This window comes from Manis javanica, chromosome X, assembly GCF_040802235.1.
Source record: "Manis javanica isolate MJ-LG chromosome X, MJ_LKY, whole genome shotgun sequence".
Lineage (NCBI taxonomy): Eukaryota > Metazoa > Chordata > Mammalia > Pholidota > Manidae > Manis > Manis javanica.
This window is the reverse complement of record NC_133174.1, coordinates 88,111,067-88,132,369: the sequence shown is the minus strand read 5'-3', so window position 1 is coordinate 88,132,369 and position 21,303 is coordinate 88,111,067. Positions and strand designations below refer to the sequence as shown.

General features: G+C 32.4%; 1 protein-coding gene across 7 annotated transcripts in view; it reads right to left on the bottom strand.

The window, feature by feature from the left end:
* DIAPH2 (diaphanous related formin 2) overlaps positions 1-21,303 on the bottom strand; it is a 943,365-nt gene that overhangs the window by 658,798 nt on the left and 263,264 nt on the right. For all 7 annotated transcript variants that reach the window (XM_073227598.1, XM_073227594.1, XM_073227595.1 and 4 more), the window contains 5 exons: positions 16,818-16,928; positions 11,589-11,707; positions 9,602-9,718; positions 7,428-7,546; positions 1,167-1,231 (listed from right to left, as the gene is read on the bottom strand). In XM_073227598.1, the coding sequence (XP_073083699.1) occupies positions 1,167-1,231; positions 7,428-7,546; positions 9,602-9,718; positions 11,589-11,707; positions 16,818-16,928 (531 nt within the window). The remainder of the gene's footprint in view (positions 1-1,166; positions 1,232-7,427; positions 7,547-9,601; positions 9,719-11,588; positions 11,708-16,817; positions 16,929-21,303) is intronic.

The following is a 21,303-nucleotide window of genomic DNA, read 5'->3' as shown; positions in this document are numbered from 1 at the left end:
ACACTTACAGAAAATTTTATCAGATGGATCATCAAAATTTGCTCTAGTCCTGTGGTTTCTCACAGTGCCAGCAAAAAATTGAGGAGATTCTCAGATTTCAAAGGGAATTTAAAGGTGCTACTTAAAAGAACATTAGAGACATAAAGGTCTATTAATCAAAAAGTGTGCATTTTCATCCACCAATAAAAATGACAGCTTCACACAAACATTTTATGCTCAAGCTCTTAAAGTCTATTCTAGTAACTGAAAGAGCAAAGACATTTCTTCAGGTGCCCTGAAGTAACTTCAGTAATACTCTATAATTTCTAGAGTGATAGCAAAAGTGATTATCTAATCTCCAAGGTAAGTCATAACTTTGAAGAGACAGCAATATGTAAGCACTTTATCTTGCTGTCAGAAGGCTGAAAGCTGGAGAGCTTTTAGACTTGTGCTTCAATCTTTCTGCCTGCCACCAACAGAGGAGAAATGCTATACTAACAATCCATACGGTCTAAAACAAAAAAATGCAACTTTGGGGAGAAGCTAATAAAATCGTGGCTATGCATTTATGAAACAAACAAAAGATAATCTGAGATATAAATTTCTTAAATAGTCATAAAATTTGCATTTACATAAGCCATTAACACACAAAGGAAGGAGAACCACAAATTTCACCAAGTATACGTGAAGGCAGCATTATTTAAAAAATGGCAATTACAAAATTCAAAGAAGATAACTATAGGCCGAGAGAGACAGAGAGAAAACATTGCATCATTCTGTTGCTATCAATAGCACTGACTTTAAAGAGCATAACAGACTTGCTAAACATCTCACAGTTCTCCAAGTATCTATTGTGAGAGCTGCAGGAAAGCAATGGGTGAATATATTTTAGTTGATTGGTTCTAAATATATCCTTCCAGCAAACTAATTTAATTTCATTTATCACTTTCGTTGAATATGCCTAGTGTTTTTCTTCCATAATGGATTCAAGGTGTTGAGGAGGGAACAGTAACAGCCTTATCTTATCAAGAAAGAAATCAATATTCTGTGGTTCTGTTTGAACCCAGAAACATAAAGTACTACATAACTGAAACAACATGCATAGGTCCATATAAAGAAACAAGAGACAATACGTATTGTGATTAAATTGTTAACTTAACAATTATGGCTAATATTATAAGCCTTACCCTCTTTGAAAATTCCACTGCTTTTTGTTCACTCTCTTCAACTTTCGCCTTGTTCACACAAGAATCTAAGATTGACAATCAAGGATTAGAAATTATTGCACCAGATATCTAGGCAAAATATGGCTGCCAGACTGTAATTCCACTCTGTAGACAGTCATTTTTATGTCAATTGCTATTAAAGGGAAATTGACCTATACTACACATAAAACATAAACTATTTCATTTTTTTTGCATACTAACTGAATTCAATGATAGTATTGCTGAGGCACAAAACCAAGCAGTTAAGAATATATTTGACTAAATTATAATCATTTTAAATGTATTTAATTATTTTCCAAATTTAACAATTATAAAATTCTTTTAAAAATTTTTTATAGTTTATTATGGATGGAGAGGTGCCAAAGAATCTACGCTTGAGATTATTCACTCAAAATAACCTTTAACATAAGGCTTAGAGGGAAAGATACAATACCATTCATTAATTCAGGTTTCTTAAAGAAAGACTTCACTTAAATAACTTCTGATCTGGGGCAGAATGTAAATGAGGAAATGAACATAAAACTTCTCAGGTTTCAGCAAACATTCCAGAATATAAATAACTGAAGAATCTCTTTGGGGCAATATTCTCATTATTGCATATACAGTCTATTCTGTACCTAGCAACTTCATACCTATTTATCCAAAAGAAATGAAAATATGTGTCTAACCCAGACATGTATATGAATGTTCACAGCAGATTTACAAAAGCCAACAAGGAGAAGGAGCCCAAATGCCCATCAACAAGTAAATGTAGAAGCAAATTAGGGTATGTACACATACTGGAATACTTCTCAGTTATAAAAAGCAATGAACTATTGATACATGCAATACAACAACCTGCATGAAACTCAAAATAATTATGCTGAATGAAAGGAAATAGATAAAAGGAAAATACATGTTGAATGTTTCTAGTTATATAAAGTTTTAGAAAGTGAAACTTATCTATAGTAAGAGAAAGCAGATCAGTTATTATCTCAGGATGAGGAGAAATGGGAAGGCCTGAGAAGGAGAGTCTACAAAACAATGCAGGAACTTTAAGGGTTGATAGAGATATTTAACATCTTGACTGTGATGGTAGTTTTAAGGGTACACACAGATATCAAAAAGGATCCAATTTTATACTTTAAGTGTAGGTAGTTTTCTCTCATGTCAAGTATACCTCAATAAAGTTTTTAATTTTCTTTTTTCTTTTAATGAACTGTAGCTGGAGCAAGCCAACTAAGGAAGGAATTGGTAAGTGATGAGATAAAAGAGGGGCCATATCTGTGCTGTGTGGACAGTGGTTGGTAACGATTTTTATTTAAATTTCAAGGGGAAGGCACTGGAGAGTTTTAAGCAAAGATATGATCTCATTTATGAAAAATACTAGAATTACAGCACTGTGAAATAAGATTGTGTGGAGCCACATAATCTTAAAACAGAGATGCAGAGATTCCTAGTTCTTGAAGCACTAGCTAATTTTTGTGTGTATGTGCATGTGTGCGTACATGCATTCAAATGAAAGTTCCACAACGTTCATCAGTTACTGAAAAAGGCCTCTGATCATGAAATATTAAGAATCACACATATATCTGACTTAACTGAATTTAATGTTGAGGAAACCAAAGCCTAGGGAAGTTAAATGATTTATTCACAACCACAAAGATGACACATGGATAAAGTAATAATAGGTTACTGATGCTGACTATCCGCTCTCCTTGATTCCTTCATCTCTTCCCACCCCAATGCTCTTGATTTAACAGTACTCAATCTTAAGTACCTGGCAAACAGTACATAAAATAAATGTGTGTAGAACACTAAATGAGCTAGCCAAAAACAACAGTAGATTATGTGTGTCAACTATGGTCCATAATCAATTAGTAAGCCAATATAAATATTTAGAAATATTCCCCTATAACACTATCAACAAAATATGAAATAAACTATTGGGTTTATCAAGCTCAGTGAAAAACATGCAATAAGGATACCATTCACATTAATTGCTAGGCAAGTTAAATTGGTACATGCTTTCTGAAAAGTATTTGGCATTTCAAGGTTCATACTCTGACTTACAGGCCTCAATCCTAAGGAAATAATGAGAAAAAAACAACATTTATACAAACAGTCACAGCAGATTCACTTACAATTAAGAAAACCCGAAAATAATCTAGATTTTTTCCAAAAGAAAAGGACTAAAGATGACTATGATAGTCCATAAAATGGAATATTATACATTCAAAGCCACATTTTGAAGGTTAACATGGAAAAATTCTCATAATGATCCATGAAAAATCAGATAAAGAAGAGAGACAGACATGCAGAGAGAAAGAAAAAAATTTCTGATCAGAACAGTGAGATTAGTGGTTTACTCTGCCACTTACATAAATCTCTAGATTGCCTAGAATAAGAGAGCATTAGTTTTAAAATCAGGAAGAATAATACATGATAAATAATAAGGAATTTATCTTTGAATATTACTGAGACTGTCCTATGCTATAGAGTAAATAATAATATATAATCAGCATTCAACAGTTTTGTTTTCTTCCTTTAAAGATAAGACAAATGAGTTCATGTTTAAATCTCAGCAATGGTGAACTTGATTAAGTATAAATAAAACTGCCTAACTGTAAGGTCACATAACATAACATATTTCACAAAAAAGGTTTCACATCATCCTTCTGGGATTACTCCAGAAAGTATAGCTAACAATGAGTCTAGGATGATATAAGGTCATTTCTTCAGCAATGCAAGTAGATCAACCTGATCATCTCAAATTCTTACCTAGTTCTAAGATCTACAAAAATATAAATTTATCTATCTTGATATAATTAAAAGATCTTAAATTACTGAAATAAGCCTGTATTTCTTTTCTTAAACTTAAACACTAATAACCTAGCTGGATTACTAATTAGACCCTATTGTGCACATGATTGCTAAAAAATCACTAAGGTCTAAGTATAAACTGAATCAAAGGGTTTCAGAGTAATGTTTCTAAAAGGTCACACATTTGAAAAGTTATATGCTAAAAAACTGTATAACCTAGAAGAAATGGACAACTTTCTAGAAAAATATAACCCTCCAAGGCTGACCCAGGAAGAATGGGAAATCTGAATAGACCAATTACCAGCAACAAAATAGAATTGGCAATCAAAGAATTTCCTAAGAACAAAATCCCTGGACCAGAAAGTTTCACTGCTGAATTTTATCAAAGATTAATTGAAGATCTAATACTCATCCTCCTTAAAGTTTTCCAAAAACTAGAAGAGGAGGGAACAATCCAAAACTCATTCTATGAGGCCAGCATAACTCTGTACCAAAACCAGGCAAAGACACCACAAAAAAAGAAAATTACAGACCAATATCCCTGATGAACATAGATGCTAAAATCCTCAACAAAATATTAGCAAACTGAATTTAAAAATACATCAAAAAGATCATCCATCATGACCAAGTAGGACTTATTCCAGGGATGCAGGGATGGTACATTTGAAAATCCATCAACATTAACAAAAAGGACAAAAACCACATGATCATATCCATAGATGCCAAAAAAGTAAAATTCAACAAAATTCGACAAAATTCAACATCCATTCGTGATAAAAACTCTCAACAAAATGGGTACAGAGAGCAAGTACCTCAACATAATAAAGGCCATATATGACAAACCCACAGACAACATTATATTCAACAGCGAGAAGCTGAAAGCTTGTCCTTTAAGATCAGAAACAAGACAAGGATCCCACTATCCCATCTTTTATTCAACATAGTTCTGGCGGTCCTAGCCATGGCAATCAGACAACACAAAGAAATAAAAGGCATCCAGATTGCCAAGGAAAAAGTTAAACTATCCCTGTTTGGAGATGACATGATATTGTATATAAAAAACCCTAAAGATTCTACTCCAAAACTACTAGATCTAATATCTGAATTCAGCAAAGGTGCAGGATACAAAATTAATACAAAAAAAATCTGTTGCATTCCTATACACTAATGATGAACTCTAGCAGAAAGGGAAATCAGAAAAACAATTTCATTCACAATTGCATCAAAAAGAATAAAATACCTAGGAATAAGCCTAACCAAGTAAGTGAAGGACCTATATTCTGAAAACTACAAGATATTCCTGAGAGAAATTAAAGAAGATACCAATAAATGGAAACACATCCCATGCTCATGGATAGGAAGAATTAATATTGTCAAAATGGCCACCTTGCCTAAAGCAATCTACAGATTCAATGCAATCCCTACCAAAATACCAACAGCATTCTTCAACAAACTAGAGCAAATATTTCTGAAATTCGTATGGAAGCACAAAAGACCCCAAATAGCTAAAGCAATTCTGAGAAGGAAGAATAAAGTGGGGACGATTATGCTCCCCGACTTAAAGCTCTACTACAAAGCCACATTAATCAAGAAAATTTGGTACTGACACAAGAACAGACTCATAGATCAATGGAACAGACGAGGGAGCCCAGATATAAACTCAAGCATATACGGTCAATTAATATATGATAAAGGAGCCGTGGATATACAATGGGAAAATGACACCCTCTTCAACACCTGGTGTTGGCAAAACTGGACACCTACATGTAAGAGAATGCAACTGGATTATTGTCTATCCCCATACACAAAAGTAAACTCAAAATGGATCAAAGACCTGAATGTAAGTCATGAAACCATAAACCTCTTAGAGGAAAACATAGGCAAAAATTTCTTGAATACAAACATGAGCAACTTTTTCCTGAACGCATCTCCTTGGGTAAGGGAAACAAAATAAAAAATGAACAAGTGGGACTACATCGTGCTAAAAAGCTTCTGTACAGCAAAGGACACCATCAGGAAAACAAAAAGACATCCTACAATGTGGGGGAATATATCTGTAAATGACATATCTGACAGGGGGTTAACATCCAAGTATATAAAGAACTCACACGCCTCCACACCAAAAAGCAAATAAACCTATTAAGAAATGGGCGGAGGATATGAACAGACAGTTCTCCAAATAAGAAATTCAGATGACCAACAGGCACATGAAAAGATGTTCCACATCATAATCATCACAGAAATGCAAATTAAAACTACAATAAGATATCACCTCACACCAGTTAGGATGGCCAACATAGAAAAGACTAGGAACAACAAATGCTGGTGAGGACCCGGAGAAAGAGGAACCCTCCTACACTGCTGGTGGGAATGTAAACTAGTTCAACCATTGTGGAATGCAATAGGAGGTTCCTCAAAAAACTAAAAACAGAAATACCATTTGACCCGGGAATTCCACTCCTGGGAATTTACCCAAAGAAAACAACTTCTCAGATTCAAGAAGACATATGCACCCCTATGTTTATTGCAGCACTTTACAATAGCCACGATATGGAAGCAACCTAAGTGTCCATCAGTAGATGAGTGGATAAAGAAGAGGTGGTACATATACACAATGGAATACTATTCAGCCATAAGAGAGAAACAAATCCTATAATTTGCAATAACATGGATGGAGCTAGAGGATATTATGCAGAGTGAATAAGTCAGGCAGAGAAAGACAAATACCAAACGATTTCCCTCATTTGTAGAGCATAACAACGAAGCTAAACTGAAGGAACAAAATAGCAGCAGACTCCCATACTCCAAGAAGGGACTGTGGTTACCACAGGGGAGGCATGGAGGAGGGCAGGTGGGGAGGGAGGGAGAAGGGGATTGTGGGGTATCATGATTGGTGAAGATGGTGTGTCTGGGATCATAGGGAAGACAGTGTAGCTCAGAGAAGACAAACAGGGACTCTGTGGCATCTTACTACACTTATGGACAGTGACTGCAATGGGGTATGGGGGGGACTCAATAATAAGGGTGAATGTAATAACCACATTGTTTTTCTTCTGAAACCTTCATAATAGAGTATATCAATCATACTTTAATAAAAATAAATAAACAAATAAAACTAATATCCACATAAAAAAAAAGCAAGGCATTCATATATAGCATAATGTTTTTTTATGGGGCCCTGATTTTTAAACTCCAATCTAGAGTGTTGAAACTTACCAAACAGGTTAATATTTTAAGTCACACAAGCAGAACTCTCGTGATCATCATAATTAACAATTACAGGGATTGAGTACCAAAGGAAATAATGATTTACCAGATATTAATAGAAGAGGTTCATTGAGAAAGCTACCTTTAACATGTGCCTATTATATAAAAGAGAGTAAAACATAATCAAAGGACATTGAGGATTATAATACATACCTATGAGATGAGTGAGATCAATGTCTAATCTTTGCCTGTACTTGAAATCTGGGTCCATGCCACTGCAGTGCAACACTATCTGTGAAACACACTCCTCAATTATTTTATAATACTGTGGCCTAAAAAAAGAGAAAGTATTCTTGACTATCTTTTCTACTCACACAAATCAATTTTCTTTAGAAGTGCTTCATCATGATAAAAGAACTAAGTCTTTTTCCTCAGGAGAACAATGTCTAAGCTTAAAGATGGTCTGGACATCATAGCACAAAACCCTACTGTGAACTGATCAACTGTGAACACTTAGTAACTGAATACTCTAGTTTGCAGGGATTCTTGCTTGTGCACAAAGATACTTATCAACCTTATTTACTTAGTTACGCTATTATTCCTAAAGTTAATGAAAACAAATGGCCTATTAGCCGTATATCCATGAGTACAGAAATGGATCTACACCTCTACAAGTTCTCAATTGAATAAGGGGTGAGTGTTTTGGCATTAGGTGACAAGCAGTGGCTTGAATTTACTACAACAGTTTTACTCAAGACTAGCTATAACAGCTTATAAAACTAGACTGAGCCTCTTATATTACAGACTAGTTCAAAGAACTATTTATGTGCATATTTAAAAGATACATTTTATAGAAGTATACACACTTAATATGCACTGCTATAGCCTCAATTTGTTCAAAGTGTCAAAGTTTTCAAAACATTTCCAAATTCTGTAATCTATCAGGGTAATTCTGATTTTAAAAATAACCACTTGCATACTTCAAAAAGTTTTAAGAGGCATTTTTTGCATTCAAATTTGGGGAAAATTTAGTATTTATCAGTGGCTAGTAAATTTGACAGAGAAAAATCAGTGAGAAATACTGCTATAGGCAAATTATGACATAAACATCCCTAAAATTAGTGTTCTGATAACTAGCCAACCTATTAAAAGTTTGCAAATGAAGCCTAACAGATTCTAATTGCTCTTATATATCTGTTGTCATGGGGCTGGTCTCAAGAATAAGAATAAATAGTAATACATATTACACATCTGAGGCTTTCTCAGGTTATCATCTAGCATAGGATAAATAATACTGGATTAAAATCACTCTAGTCAAGGACTCTTTGGGTAAACAAGGAAAAGAATTGTTCCCTTTGAGACTAGGTTAATTATCAAGTACTTGTTACACTTCTCAAGTTACTGAGATTGTTTCACACAAATTATTTCCCTTAGGTAACTGCATACCTGTGGGCACAGTACCCCTTTAATTGCCCAAACATATTTTAGAAAACAACAATCATTTTAAATGCATTACCACCTTTCCTGCTTTAAAAAAATCATATAATTTAATATTTAAACATTTTTCTTTGTCTCTGTAGCACCATGAGGCCCATCAGTTACTGTACTGGTCTGAATTGTAATAGTTTTCCATATATCTTTAGAACTGTCATTTATATTGTGATGGTACCTAGCCCCATGGTACCTTCCTTTCTCCCTTTAATCAAGCAAGCTGTAAGAAATCAGAGAACCTAGGTTGCCAAAATTACATGCCTATTAGAGTATGAAGAATAACTAAGAGTCTTGAATAAATATTTGATCATAGTCACCAGTTTATGGGTATCAGTTACTCAGAAATGTTTCTCTAACTAACTGGTTTTCAGATATATTCCTAGTTACTAGACTCTAAAATGTCTAACTTGGTGGATTATTATCATCATCATTTACTTTGAAGAATGACATTACTGGATATAAAGCTGAAATATTAGCATTATAATTTTCTTAGATAAGATCACATTAATTACTAGATAATACTATAAAAGAGAAACAACAGCAAAACCTTACTTATTAAAATGTATAAGAACTTAGAAGTTCTACCATGGACTCTTTAATGCCTACTCTGTGCTACCATTATCTAGCAAAGAAATTCATCATGGCATCAGTTAAATCTGTTGGGTTCATTGCTACTAAAAGTCCTGTTACTGGGGTACCTCGTTTTTATAAATAGATCTTCCTGGCCCAGTTAAAACTAAATTAATACCCTTAAAAAGATGTTACCTAAAGTTGTTAAACTCTTATACTGTACACACGTATTTATGCAACTACTGCACAACCCCAACTACATTCTTAATTTGCCTTTAATATCTAATTCAAAGCAAACAAATACTACTCTCATAACTGCCTCTTACCTGATAAAATAATCATTTCTGATCAGCAGAAAATGTTGTAGAATGGATAATAAGTAATTTTCAGCAGCAGTGTCCTTTAACATATTATACAGAAGATGGTATACTTCATTCATATCAGTGGAAAGTAAGTAAAGGAAAAACATCAAAGATTTCTTAATGAAAGATTCATTCATAACAAAAAAAGCTTCATTTTTTTTAAAAACACCAATGTTCCATTTTGTTTCCATTTCTATTTCTAAACTCCATGATCTAGTATTTAAAAATGTACATAATTTATGGAATCACTGTAATCTTTTAATGAGACAGAGATTTCCAAGATGATTTAAGTATCAAAACCTTAAATGATCAGTTATGTATTATATTTTAAATTCCAGATTATAGCTCGAACCATTGGAACAGCAATGCCATTAATAGAAATGGTGTTCTCTTAATCTTCCTGTGATTGTGATACGGGACTGATATTATTCATGTAAGCCACTACCTTCTCTATTTTCACTGCCATGTACAATAGAGGGCAAATGAGCATTGTGTGGACTGCTAAAAGATCACAAAAGCAGTTTTATTTTATACAGATGAAATACTAAATTCAAAATTATTATTGTTTCCATTCATTTGTATTGCATTATTTGATAAAAGATGGAGAGTAAAGACAATGCAACTTGAAACATTTTTCTTAGGATATAAAAAAAGTGGTAGAACTTTAAATGCTTTTAGTAAACAAGAAAAGAGATTTCAAAAATGGATTCACTTTTATCATAAAAGTGAGAGCCTGGAAAATCGATGTAAGAGAAAGGTAGGAGAGGAAATGTAATCCAGCATCCTAAAAATAACCTGAAATGTCAACATTTTCGCTGAAGTAGAATTAAGTATATGATGGATTACTTCTTAGACCCCATGTAAGAGTGCTGTGTTAAAGTCTCATGAGGTCCTTTAAATGGCTACAGAATGGATCCAAAAGTAGCTTTAAGATAAAGTTGGATTATAAGAGAATTATATATAAAGCAAGAAAGTAAGGTATGTATTAACTGATATAAAAAGCATTTGATATATGGAAACCACTGCAGACTAGAACCACTAATGATGGATAAGAAATTAGTAGAAATTATCCCTTATAATAATGAAATTGTTATTCATTGCATACACGTTTATCCAATATTTATGTATAAGACACTCTTCAATAGGAGCACTGGAGGAAAAAGATGAAGCAACATTTCTGCCCTCAATCTCACAGGAGTGTAGAATTCTACATAAATAAGACAGGAGGGGAATATTTCTTCCAGTTTTTTTGTTGGGGTGGAGGAAGAAGGAAGAAGACATCACAGAGAAGTCCAGCTCAAAGGTCATTCTGGTTCTAAAACACTTCGCAATTTCCCCAGAATCCATAGGTAGGAAATTTAATGGGTGTGAATCAAATAGCCAGCAATGCTATGATTTAAAATCATTCTGTATAAAATCATTGCCATAGGTCATTAAATGCTAATTGTGTTTAACACAAATGTTTCTACCACACAGCAGTTACAGTCAGATACTATCATATCTAAACATTTTTTTTTGTAAGGAGCCAAACTATTTAGATTGAGATTGAGGCATTTACTTGAATTTAATTATATTACTAAACTACTGGAGTACCATTTAATAAACTGAAAAAGTATATTACCTATAGTCATATATGAACTCAGTGAACTTTTCCCCAAAAATCCTTATACATGAAGTACATTGCCTTAGGCTCTTGTCTATTCAAGATGAGTGAGCAGAATATACCTATAATACAGCAAGCCATTGTGCAGACTTCAGTGCAGTCTGTGTAAATCATCAGGACAGTCTGACAGTTCTTTACATTGAATCTCAAGGACAGCATCATAATATAAATAAATGGATATAAATTGGGCTGGCAGACAAGAATTCTAATAATGGTCCACAAAATCATATGCAAATCCCTTTGTCACAATACATGCAAAATGATTTTTGTAGTTTGTCAAAAGGATATTCCATTTCTGCTCGAATGTCATTGAGACGGTGTGACAATTCAGTTAGGTCATCTTCTTTGTTCTCATCAAATACTTTCAACTGAATATCAAGTTCATCATTTTCTTTTTCTTTTAAATCCTAATATGCAAACATAAAACTTAGCAGATGAAAATAGTTTGACAACACCATACTTTGGTAATAAAGGCCAGACACCATTATTCATTTACATTAGAAGCAATTTTAAATATTGACCCAGGCACTTGGCTTCCTGAAGGAAAGTAGATGTACTGTTTTTCTCTTTTAAAATAAAAGAACCTTTTTGCATTCATTGTCTTTTCTTTTCATGCCCCAGATTTTGATTATTCACATTTGAAAATTAACGATCATGAAAAAAACTAATTGCTAAAAACCCAATTGAAGGTTGTCATTTTGACTAAACACACTAATAGAAGATCTCAAAAGAACCCATGCAGTTAGAACATTCACATATGCCTCTGGCAAAAAATGCAAATATAGATCAATTGTATTAATGAAGAACAAATGCAAGGATATATTCAAGCACAACAGTCCCATGTATGGCGCTAAAAGTTGTAACACATTTATTTTAAATGATATTTTGTGATTTTAAAGCAAAAAGGCATCAGCAATTTTTTTTAAATCAAGCTACATGTCTAGCCTCCTCCCCTACCTTTCATTTTTCCTTAGCCTAATCACAAAATACCAACTTAGGCATCAAAGTTTTGCTTTTGTAATACATCATATGCACATGCATTACAAACCTCTGATAATTTTCAAAATAATTGTATAAACAAAGTCTTTGGAAGCATGCCACACTAGAGATTGTTGGGCTTAATATATATCACCTGGAATATCTTTTAATATGTGTCCATTAAGTTGCAGCTTTCAAAGCTCAAATCGATAATCACAACTGTGGAAGCTCAAGTGTGATACCAAAAGCGGGAATAGGTTGTTCAGAGCTGAGCTTGAACTCCAAAAGGAAAAGCAAGCATGGTGTACTTCAAATTATGTCTATAAAACAAAATAGGATGCATTTCTTGTTTCGATTTTTTATTCAATAGAACAGTTATAAATGGGGATGTAATGGCTATTACTGAAGCCAAACACAAATGTATGCAATTTCTATATTTTTTTAACATTCACATACATAATAATTTACTGGAAATTCACCTACAGAGCATATGAAATAGTTTTAACGTTACTATAAAATTTCATATAAAATACATAACAAATGTATTCATACTTAGTTTCCTCTTTTAGGAATAATTTGTTTTAGGTCTAGTTTTCCACTTTTAAGGGGAATGAAGAAACCCATTGGAATGCAAAATAACATCAATGGGTCATATTATCAGGTGATTTCTGAGCTTTATTCAGAAAAGAGCAGAAGCTTGACATGGTATGGTGGACATGGCAGAAAACACCTTTAACACAATTTAGAATATGGACTTTTCCTTATTTTTATGCCACAATATATACTTTCTTAGATGTACACTACACAACTTGAACACATTCAAATATGTTTGAAAAATAAACAAAATCTAAGTTAAGTACTATCATTTAATTAGCATCAGAACTTTATAAAACATGGCATTAATCTGCATGATTAGAATATTTTTCAGTGAAAATAACTGGCTAAATGCTTAATTCAGTTTTTAATTAGGATAACACTTTATTTATTTAATACATATGGCATAGAACATGTAAGCACAATATAAAAATACAGACATATATATGCAACATATTGTTTATTAATAATGGTTCATTAAAATAAATATATATGCATATATACATACACATACATATATAAAGCTTCCTTTCAGTCAGATATCAAACCTTGAAAGATATATATGAATCCTTAATTAGCATTTAATGAATAGTTTTTATATAGCACAAATGCAATAGATATATTATAAAAGAAAATGGAAGTGTACCACTAAAGTTTTATATTTAAAAATGTAGAGTATCATAAAATTACTCTAAATTATATTTTAAAATGTAGAGTATCATAAAATTAGTAATAGTAATTACTAATTATGTAAAATATTGTAAATGTTTTAGTTACTTTTTAAACAGACCTACTATATAGATATGGAAAATTTTTGGCAGATTCTCCGAAACATATAATTAAATCTATATAATATAGTATACGGCAAAGGAAATTCCACTACCAGTATGGCTGATTACCAGTCAAGAAATCAAAACTGAGTCTGAGTCTTCAAAAGAATAAGAAGGGTCTGTCAGTCTTTTAAAAGAGATTATGAATGTCAGCTGTTTACGGACACAATTTCCTACTAACTTATTCCTCCACATATCTGATTTACCTAATATTTTCTTAACTTATTTAACTAAGTAAGGCAGATGGAGAAATTTTCACAAGATATAAATGTGAGTTTACTACACAGCAAATAGTATTTTAGAAATCACTGTAAAGTATGTAACAACTCATTTATCCTAACTTACTAAAACAAAATTATGAAAATTGCATTTTCCACATAAATGAAGTACAATCTCCTTTTAAACACCGTAATTTATCCATAGAGATGGGAAAATTGAAAATAAATTTTTACAGAATTAAAATAATTGTCCTTATCTTGAAGATTCTGATAATTATATGGAAAAAAGTTTTACTCTACTATAATATTATGATGGTCTCAGGGGTTAATGAAATACTAAGAACTATTCCTTCCTAATATTTAATGATTCCAGTTCTTTATAATTTTTTATCCATGTATCTACAAATTATATTAGCCCTACCCACATCTAATTTGTTGCTTTGAATATGATATATTCTAGAAAATTAGAGAGTGCCTCCTGTTAAGACAGTATATAAGAGAAAATTGGAAAAATTAAGGATTTAAAGACTCATCTATGAATATATTATTAAGCATCTATGCATGTGTAAAGATACTTAATGTTCCTATAAATTCTAGTGGCTTGAATTTAAGTATTTAGTAAGTTACATAGTTAATTAGATAGTAGTTGACATGCTAGGTACATTTAGAATATATTAAAGCATGACCATTCTGCCCTTTGCTCAAAATTGTGATGATAAAACTATAAGAACAAGAGCAGTGAGATCAATGATATTACAGAAAGGGTCTCGAATCTCAGGGTCTATCTGCCTGGATTCTGATTCTCATCTTATATCAGAAATGACTGTGTTGGATTTTCTTTTTTAAACCAAACATCTCTGCTCCACTCCCAATAAGAATTTGATAGACTCCCTTTAGGGGGATATGCCCAATGTCTTGGTTGAGAACCAGGGCCACATTTAGTTATGTTTTACCCCGTTAGGTAGAAAAATTATTGCAAATCCTTGAAGGTTCTATTCCAAAATTTTAGGAGGCAGAAACATGACACTTCCCACTTTTCTCTTGCTGAGGAGTCACACAGATCTGAGAAGCAGGGCATGGTGAAAAAACATGATAGTTAAAAAAAATCTAATTAGATGCATGCATTAATAATACATATATTAAGAAATACATGGTGCCACAAGAAGCCTTATACACAGCTATAGGGCCAAAGGGGAAGTGTAGCTTAGAAACAATGATGTGAAATCCTAGTTGTCACTGTAACCAAAATTCATTACTCAACAAACCATGAGACTATCGAACCTAGCAGCAATGAACACAACCAGCCAAAAATACAAAAGGTAAGGACAGAAATACTGTGCCTTCTCTTTCTGAAAAGATAAGGACTTAAATAAATTAAAAAGAGAATCACAGTGTTCTTGACAAGCCAGTCAGTAGTATAATGAATGTTCAATAGACAGGTAAATGAAAGATGGAAGAGTAATAGCAACAACTGAGGCAGAAAACATGGCATATTGGTAAATGAGTAGAGGATGATGCTATGGAGCCCGTGCAGCCAGCAAGTGTCCAAAGAAAGACATTACCCAGAAACAGAGAACCAGCACACAGCAGTGAGGACAAGCATGGAAACCAATGAGTAGGCAACCTTACTATCAACCCTAGAATCAAGACTATCATGTTATCTCTAGCCACCTAAGGCCACAGACTTTTCATGAGGAATGATCTGTGACAAAACGAGAATAACTACATATACTCTAACTAGTGAATGTGCCTAAGTTAACTGAGTACTGAACCTCTATACTGGTCACTCAAAATGCTGCTTTGATTCACTGTAACCAATTTCTTGGTTTTTAAAAGTCATGAATTAGAGAACCATTCAAAGTGGAATTGACACAGAACTTTCTAAAACCAGATAGACCCAGTCATACATCTTATTAAAATGGGTTTCAATAAACCCAATTGTACATTTTATGATGACTTTTCAACCACCTTCAGTTAAGATTATTACAATACAAGTTATAAATGCATGTCACACACTCATTCCTCACCAGAAAATTTACCTGATTTTGGTATTTCTAGTACCTTAAGTCTTACATACATGGTCACTAACATGTATTTTGTTTTGTTTTTTACTTTCCCAGGTCTTTTTTTTTTTCCTCCCTTACTTTTACTTCTTGTTTTTCAGGTGTGGTCTGAGTAGCTTAAATGAAGAGATGAGTGAGACTTTACTTGTCTCCTTTAACAATGCCATGCATAGTCTTGAAAAAATCCCTCTTCAGTTAACATGTTAACTAAAACATAAAGTCACAGTAGTTGTATTTGTATTTACAGAATAAGTGTGCTCATTTACCTCAGATCAAGCCTATAAAGTTATTTTAAAAGTACTTTTAACAGTATCATAATTAGAGCAAATATTCAATTTAAGAAATAAAATTGTTTTTCTTTAGAAAAGTTCCCATAGCATGATAACAAGAATACCATTCTTAAGTAATGTGTCTAGACTATACTAATACAAATTCTGTGTATACTTATGATGAATGTAAATGAAATCAATCTAAGTTACCAAAGAAGAAAGCAAACAATTTTAAATGAAAATTGAGAGGGAAAAAAACTTGGTCTTTTATGTTCTCAGTACTCAGAGAAAAGAAGCTCTCTTTCGACTTTAAGAAGACAAAAAAAAAAAAAAGAAAGAAAGTACCCACAATACATCACTCCTGGACACATAATTAGATGACTTCTGAATTACTGGTTTATATAGAAACTGATACTACTGAAATATCAAAAAGCTTACAAAATGCCTAACGCTTTACAAAAGAAAACAGCAAAGAACATTTATTTACTCTGCTATGAGTACTTTTGTCTAAATAAATAAAAATGTTAAAGTTCATCAGCATAATAAATGTGTACATTCAACTTACTGGTAACATTGCTTTTAGTCCTGAACGCAGGAATTCATTCCTTAAATGTATACGAAAATCAAGCTCATAAGGAGAAGTGACAAGGGCATTTATAAACTGCATGCAGGCCACCTGAAATCATAAACCAAACTTTGTTACCAAAAAGAAAACATTTTTAAAAATTAAGGAAATATCTACTTAATGTATTTAGGTAATTATTTTCCCAATCACTAAAGGCATGTATATATACATATATATATATGAAAAAGGCAAATATTTATATGAGAATAAGGATGCTGACTTTACAGTATAAACAAAATTAACAATAAAGTTTCTAATGTACAGAATAATTCCAATGAAGATATGATAGATGATCAAGTACTGCTATACTTTGCTAAACAATATGAAGTAATATTAAATTCTCTCTAAGAAACTCAAAATTCTAAAATTATCCATACAGAGTCCTTTAAAAAGATCATGAAATGTATCTTTCAGATCCAGCTATCCTCAGAGTGCAATTGGCCTCAATTCTATATGGTTATAAACACATTTCTAAAATAAACCAAAGTTATAGAAGTACCCTGTTATTAAACAAGGAACAGTGATAACCTGGAGAAATTATTACATTGATTTATACTCTCTCCATCCTATTATTGGGATGCACAAAATAAATACACAGTATCAAAATATATGATTAAGGTGAATTAATTTGCTCTGCATAAAAAATGAATGCCAGTGAATTAAAATCAACTAGAAGGTACTATGACACAAATACTAATGTGTACTATATGATAAAGTAAATATAAGGGTAAGAGCTTATTTCAGGAGAAGGTGATTAATTAATTGTATTGACACTGTAAAATAGGTTTCACTTTTCTCATCTTCTGATATTGAGGTTCCCTATTATAAAAGGGATTTATATTCTGGTAATTATAAATTTGAAGGGAATCACCAAAACGCTAATTGCCAAGTGTTCCATACATGATTCCTGAACAGTATTTTTTGAAAATGCTGTTCATGTCCAAGGCACCTGCCTAGTAGTTTGAGAGAAGAGCTACACATTGAAACTGATTATTTTTAAAGTATGCAATCAGTAGTAATGTATTCAAAGAGCTGACTGCAAGGGGACTCCGGAAAAATACCAGATTTATCAAAGATGTTAAGTATATATAGAAGGGGACACAAATCAATAGTTAGAATGGGAAAAACACATCATCAAAGGAAAAATATTTTAAATGTATTTTTACTTGACTTATCCAGACTTACTATTATGATAGTTATTTTTTTCTACTAGAGAAAAAAGATTAAAAGGTATATATCTTTTATTTTTATATCTATAGCTTATGCACTTAAGCTGTTTTTGGGGAGATTAGCACATCTACCTCACATCCAGGTTCAAAAATCTAAAGTTGCACGTTTCAAAGGGGATGACTGATGTTGCTTGACATTACTAGATACCTAAATGATAACTGAAGAATGTAGCCCAATTCCTATGAATGCTCAAATGTCAAGATAAAACACCTAGATGACTATTTGCCACAGACTGAGCATTGCTAAGAAGATATTTTGAATAAATTATTATGATGATTATGCCTTAATGGGTTATTCAACCTTCCTACTTACAACAAGAAAACCTGTCTTTATACAGTTTCAGTAGGCTGGGATATGTTTGCATAATGTACATGTCCCTGGCTATATTATCATTGCATTTCCTTGAATGATCCTTGTTATGCTACAACTATGACATGACCCAACAAGCCAAAGTACATGTCTAATCCAAAATTAATAGAGAGAAAAGTTGCCATCTGCTAGGATTGTTTTTGCCAGAAGACATTCTAGCTTAATGGCTTGTATTAATACCCTACAACTAAAGAGAACATTTCCATAAAAAACAAGTTAATGAGTCTTGGAACTGTACCTTTATACCAACAGAAGTATTTCGATCAGATGATAAAAGGAGTAAAAGTCAATAAAATTAAAGAATGTATCAACATAAAAATGGCTTTACATTTCGTAATATAAATGTTGTAATGCTACTACTCACTTTATAGATATACATTAACATATAACTGAATATTGAAAAAAAAAGAAATTGCACCCATTGACTATAGTGTAATTGGGAGATGCTTTGATCAAGTAGTTTAAACAGGTAATGGCACTGGTTTATCAATATCATTGGTTATTAAATTCTCATAGATATGAAATTAATGACAAAGATGAATAGTCATAGCATCATGTCATATTCCAACATAATATGCCAAAGTAATACTCTTTTGTAGAAATACTTACATTGTATGAATGTGGAGAAAAAAAAATATCGTCTTTTTTTCCTTCATGCTACTAAACAACACTGCCCTTTACAGAGGACATGAATAAATCAATCCAAAATCAAAATAATTGCTACTATTTACAAATACAAAATTTAAAAATTTAAATATAATTAGTTTAAAAGGCAGAATATATTATTACTTCATTGTAAACATGAAGTGCCCATTGCATGGACTCTGAATTCATAGCTAAATACAAAGCCCCAAACTATTATTATCATTTTTATTTTGTTATTATTAGTTGCCAGGTAGTATTAGGTATTTTACATAAATGACCTCTACTCTCATCCTCATAAAAGCCACACAGTGTTACTATTACCCTTATTTCACAGATGATGAAGCTGAGGCTCAAAGCAGTTAACTTAAACAAGGTCACAGAGCAAGGAGGAAACTCATGATTCTAAACCCTATCCCTTTACTCCAAATATAGAATGATTTCCAGAACATTCCAGATGCCTCATAAACTCCATTCATAGATTCACACAACAAAAGATTTTAAGGATGGATAAGATAATAAAACTTAACTAGTGCATCATGTTTAATATACTAGGAAAGTTTAGCTTTGAAACTATAAGTTAATTAGATAAATTATTTTAACAATATGTTGTCTAGTATATAAAGTGGTTATATGTCAGTTATACCATAATAAAGACATAGTCATCATAATACATAATGAAATGCAAAAAAAAAGGAAAGGTAGAAAATAGTTCCTAGAATGTGTTATAATCCACTTTATACATATCCTGAACAGTAAAGACAACATCACATCACCAAAAATAATGGTCTCCACTCTCCTTTATCTCCTACCACCCCACTCCCTACTCAACATACATGTGCATGCAAATACACATATACACATATATACACTAGAGCTGTGCTGTTCAATACAGAGCCACTAATGACAATTTAAATTTAACTTAACTACAATTAAATAAAATTTAAAATCCATTTGCTCAGTCTCACTAATCACAGTTCAAATGTTCAACAGTCACACTAGCCACAGGCTAGTAGTGGCTTCCATTGGACAGCACAGAGAAAGGACACTGTGGGAAATTTGATTGGATAGCACTATACTGGAGACTAAATAAAAAGGTTTCTGGCCTAATCTCTAAAACCTAAGCTCCAAAGAAGTATAAAACTCATTCTTGAATAATGAAAGATTCAAAATTGATATGTTCAATTTCCAGGTATATAAATCTTTAAGAGCAAGATTGAACTATATTGTCCTCTTACCAAGCAAAAATCAATCTGCTTTTAAAAAATAAATCCAAATCCAGGAATATAAAATAAAGAATGATGAGATTTTAAAGCTACAGAGAACATTCAAAAATACTCTGTCCCAATATGCTCCTTTAAAGGTAAAGAAACTGAAAACCTGGAAACATTAGATGATTTGCCTAAGATCATATAGCTAATAATATGCCACAAAGATTAAACTAGAATACAAACCTCACGACTTTAAGTTTTGGATTCTTTCTACCACACTACAATGCACAAATCTGGCACTGTTGAATAGCATTTTTCTTTGTACTGGAAAGAAAACAAGTGCCCTTGAATCGAATATCACAAAGTCCATTATCCAGATTCCTTCTGTTGCTTAGTTTCTTTATAATGGCTTTAAGTTTCAAAATGCTCTGCCACATCTGTTTTTAATACAGCTGCTATGAGAAATAAAATTTTTAAATCACAGGAAATCAGTGAATTTTCTCCATTGTTAATAAATATGTTAGACTAGGACCACAATTCTGATTTTTAACTGGTAAAAAGAGTTTCCATATTTGCATTTTTATTCAATGATCTCCTTTTCTACATGACATCAATATAAGCTCTTGAATGAATGCATAAAGATATGCAGATAAAAACCACCAACTTTGTGCATATGATGAAGTATCCAATAATTTGTGCCATGCATAATTATATGCTAAACTGAATTACTATCAGTTTTCCACCACACGATGATCCTTCCTTTATTGTAATAGTAAACTCTCTTTCAACAATAAGCATCTGCATTCTTTCGTCACAGGATGCTATTGTCTTCATTCTGGGGTGTAGGGTGTGGTATAAAGAGTGAAATATCAAAAAATAGATTACAAACTTTCTAAAGGCAAGGCTCTTTGTTTAGGGATTTATTCTGTAATTCCTAACTGCCCCCAGTGAACTGATTAAAATATAATGGCTGC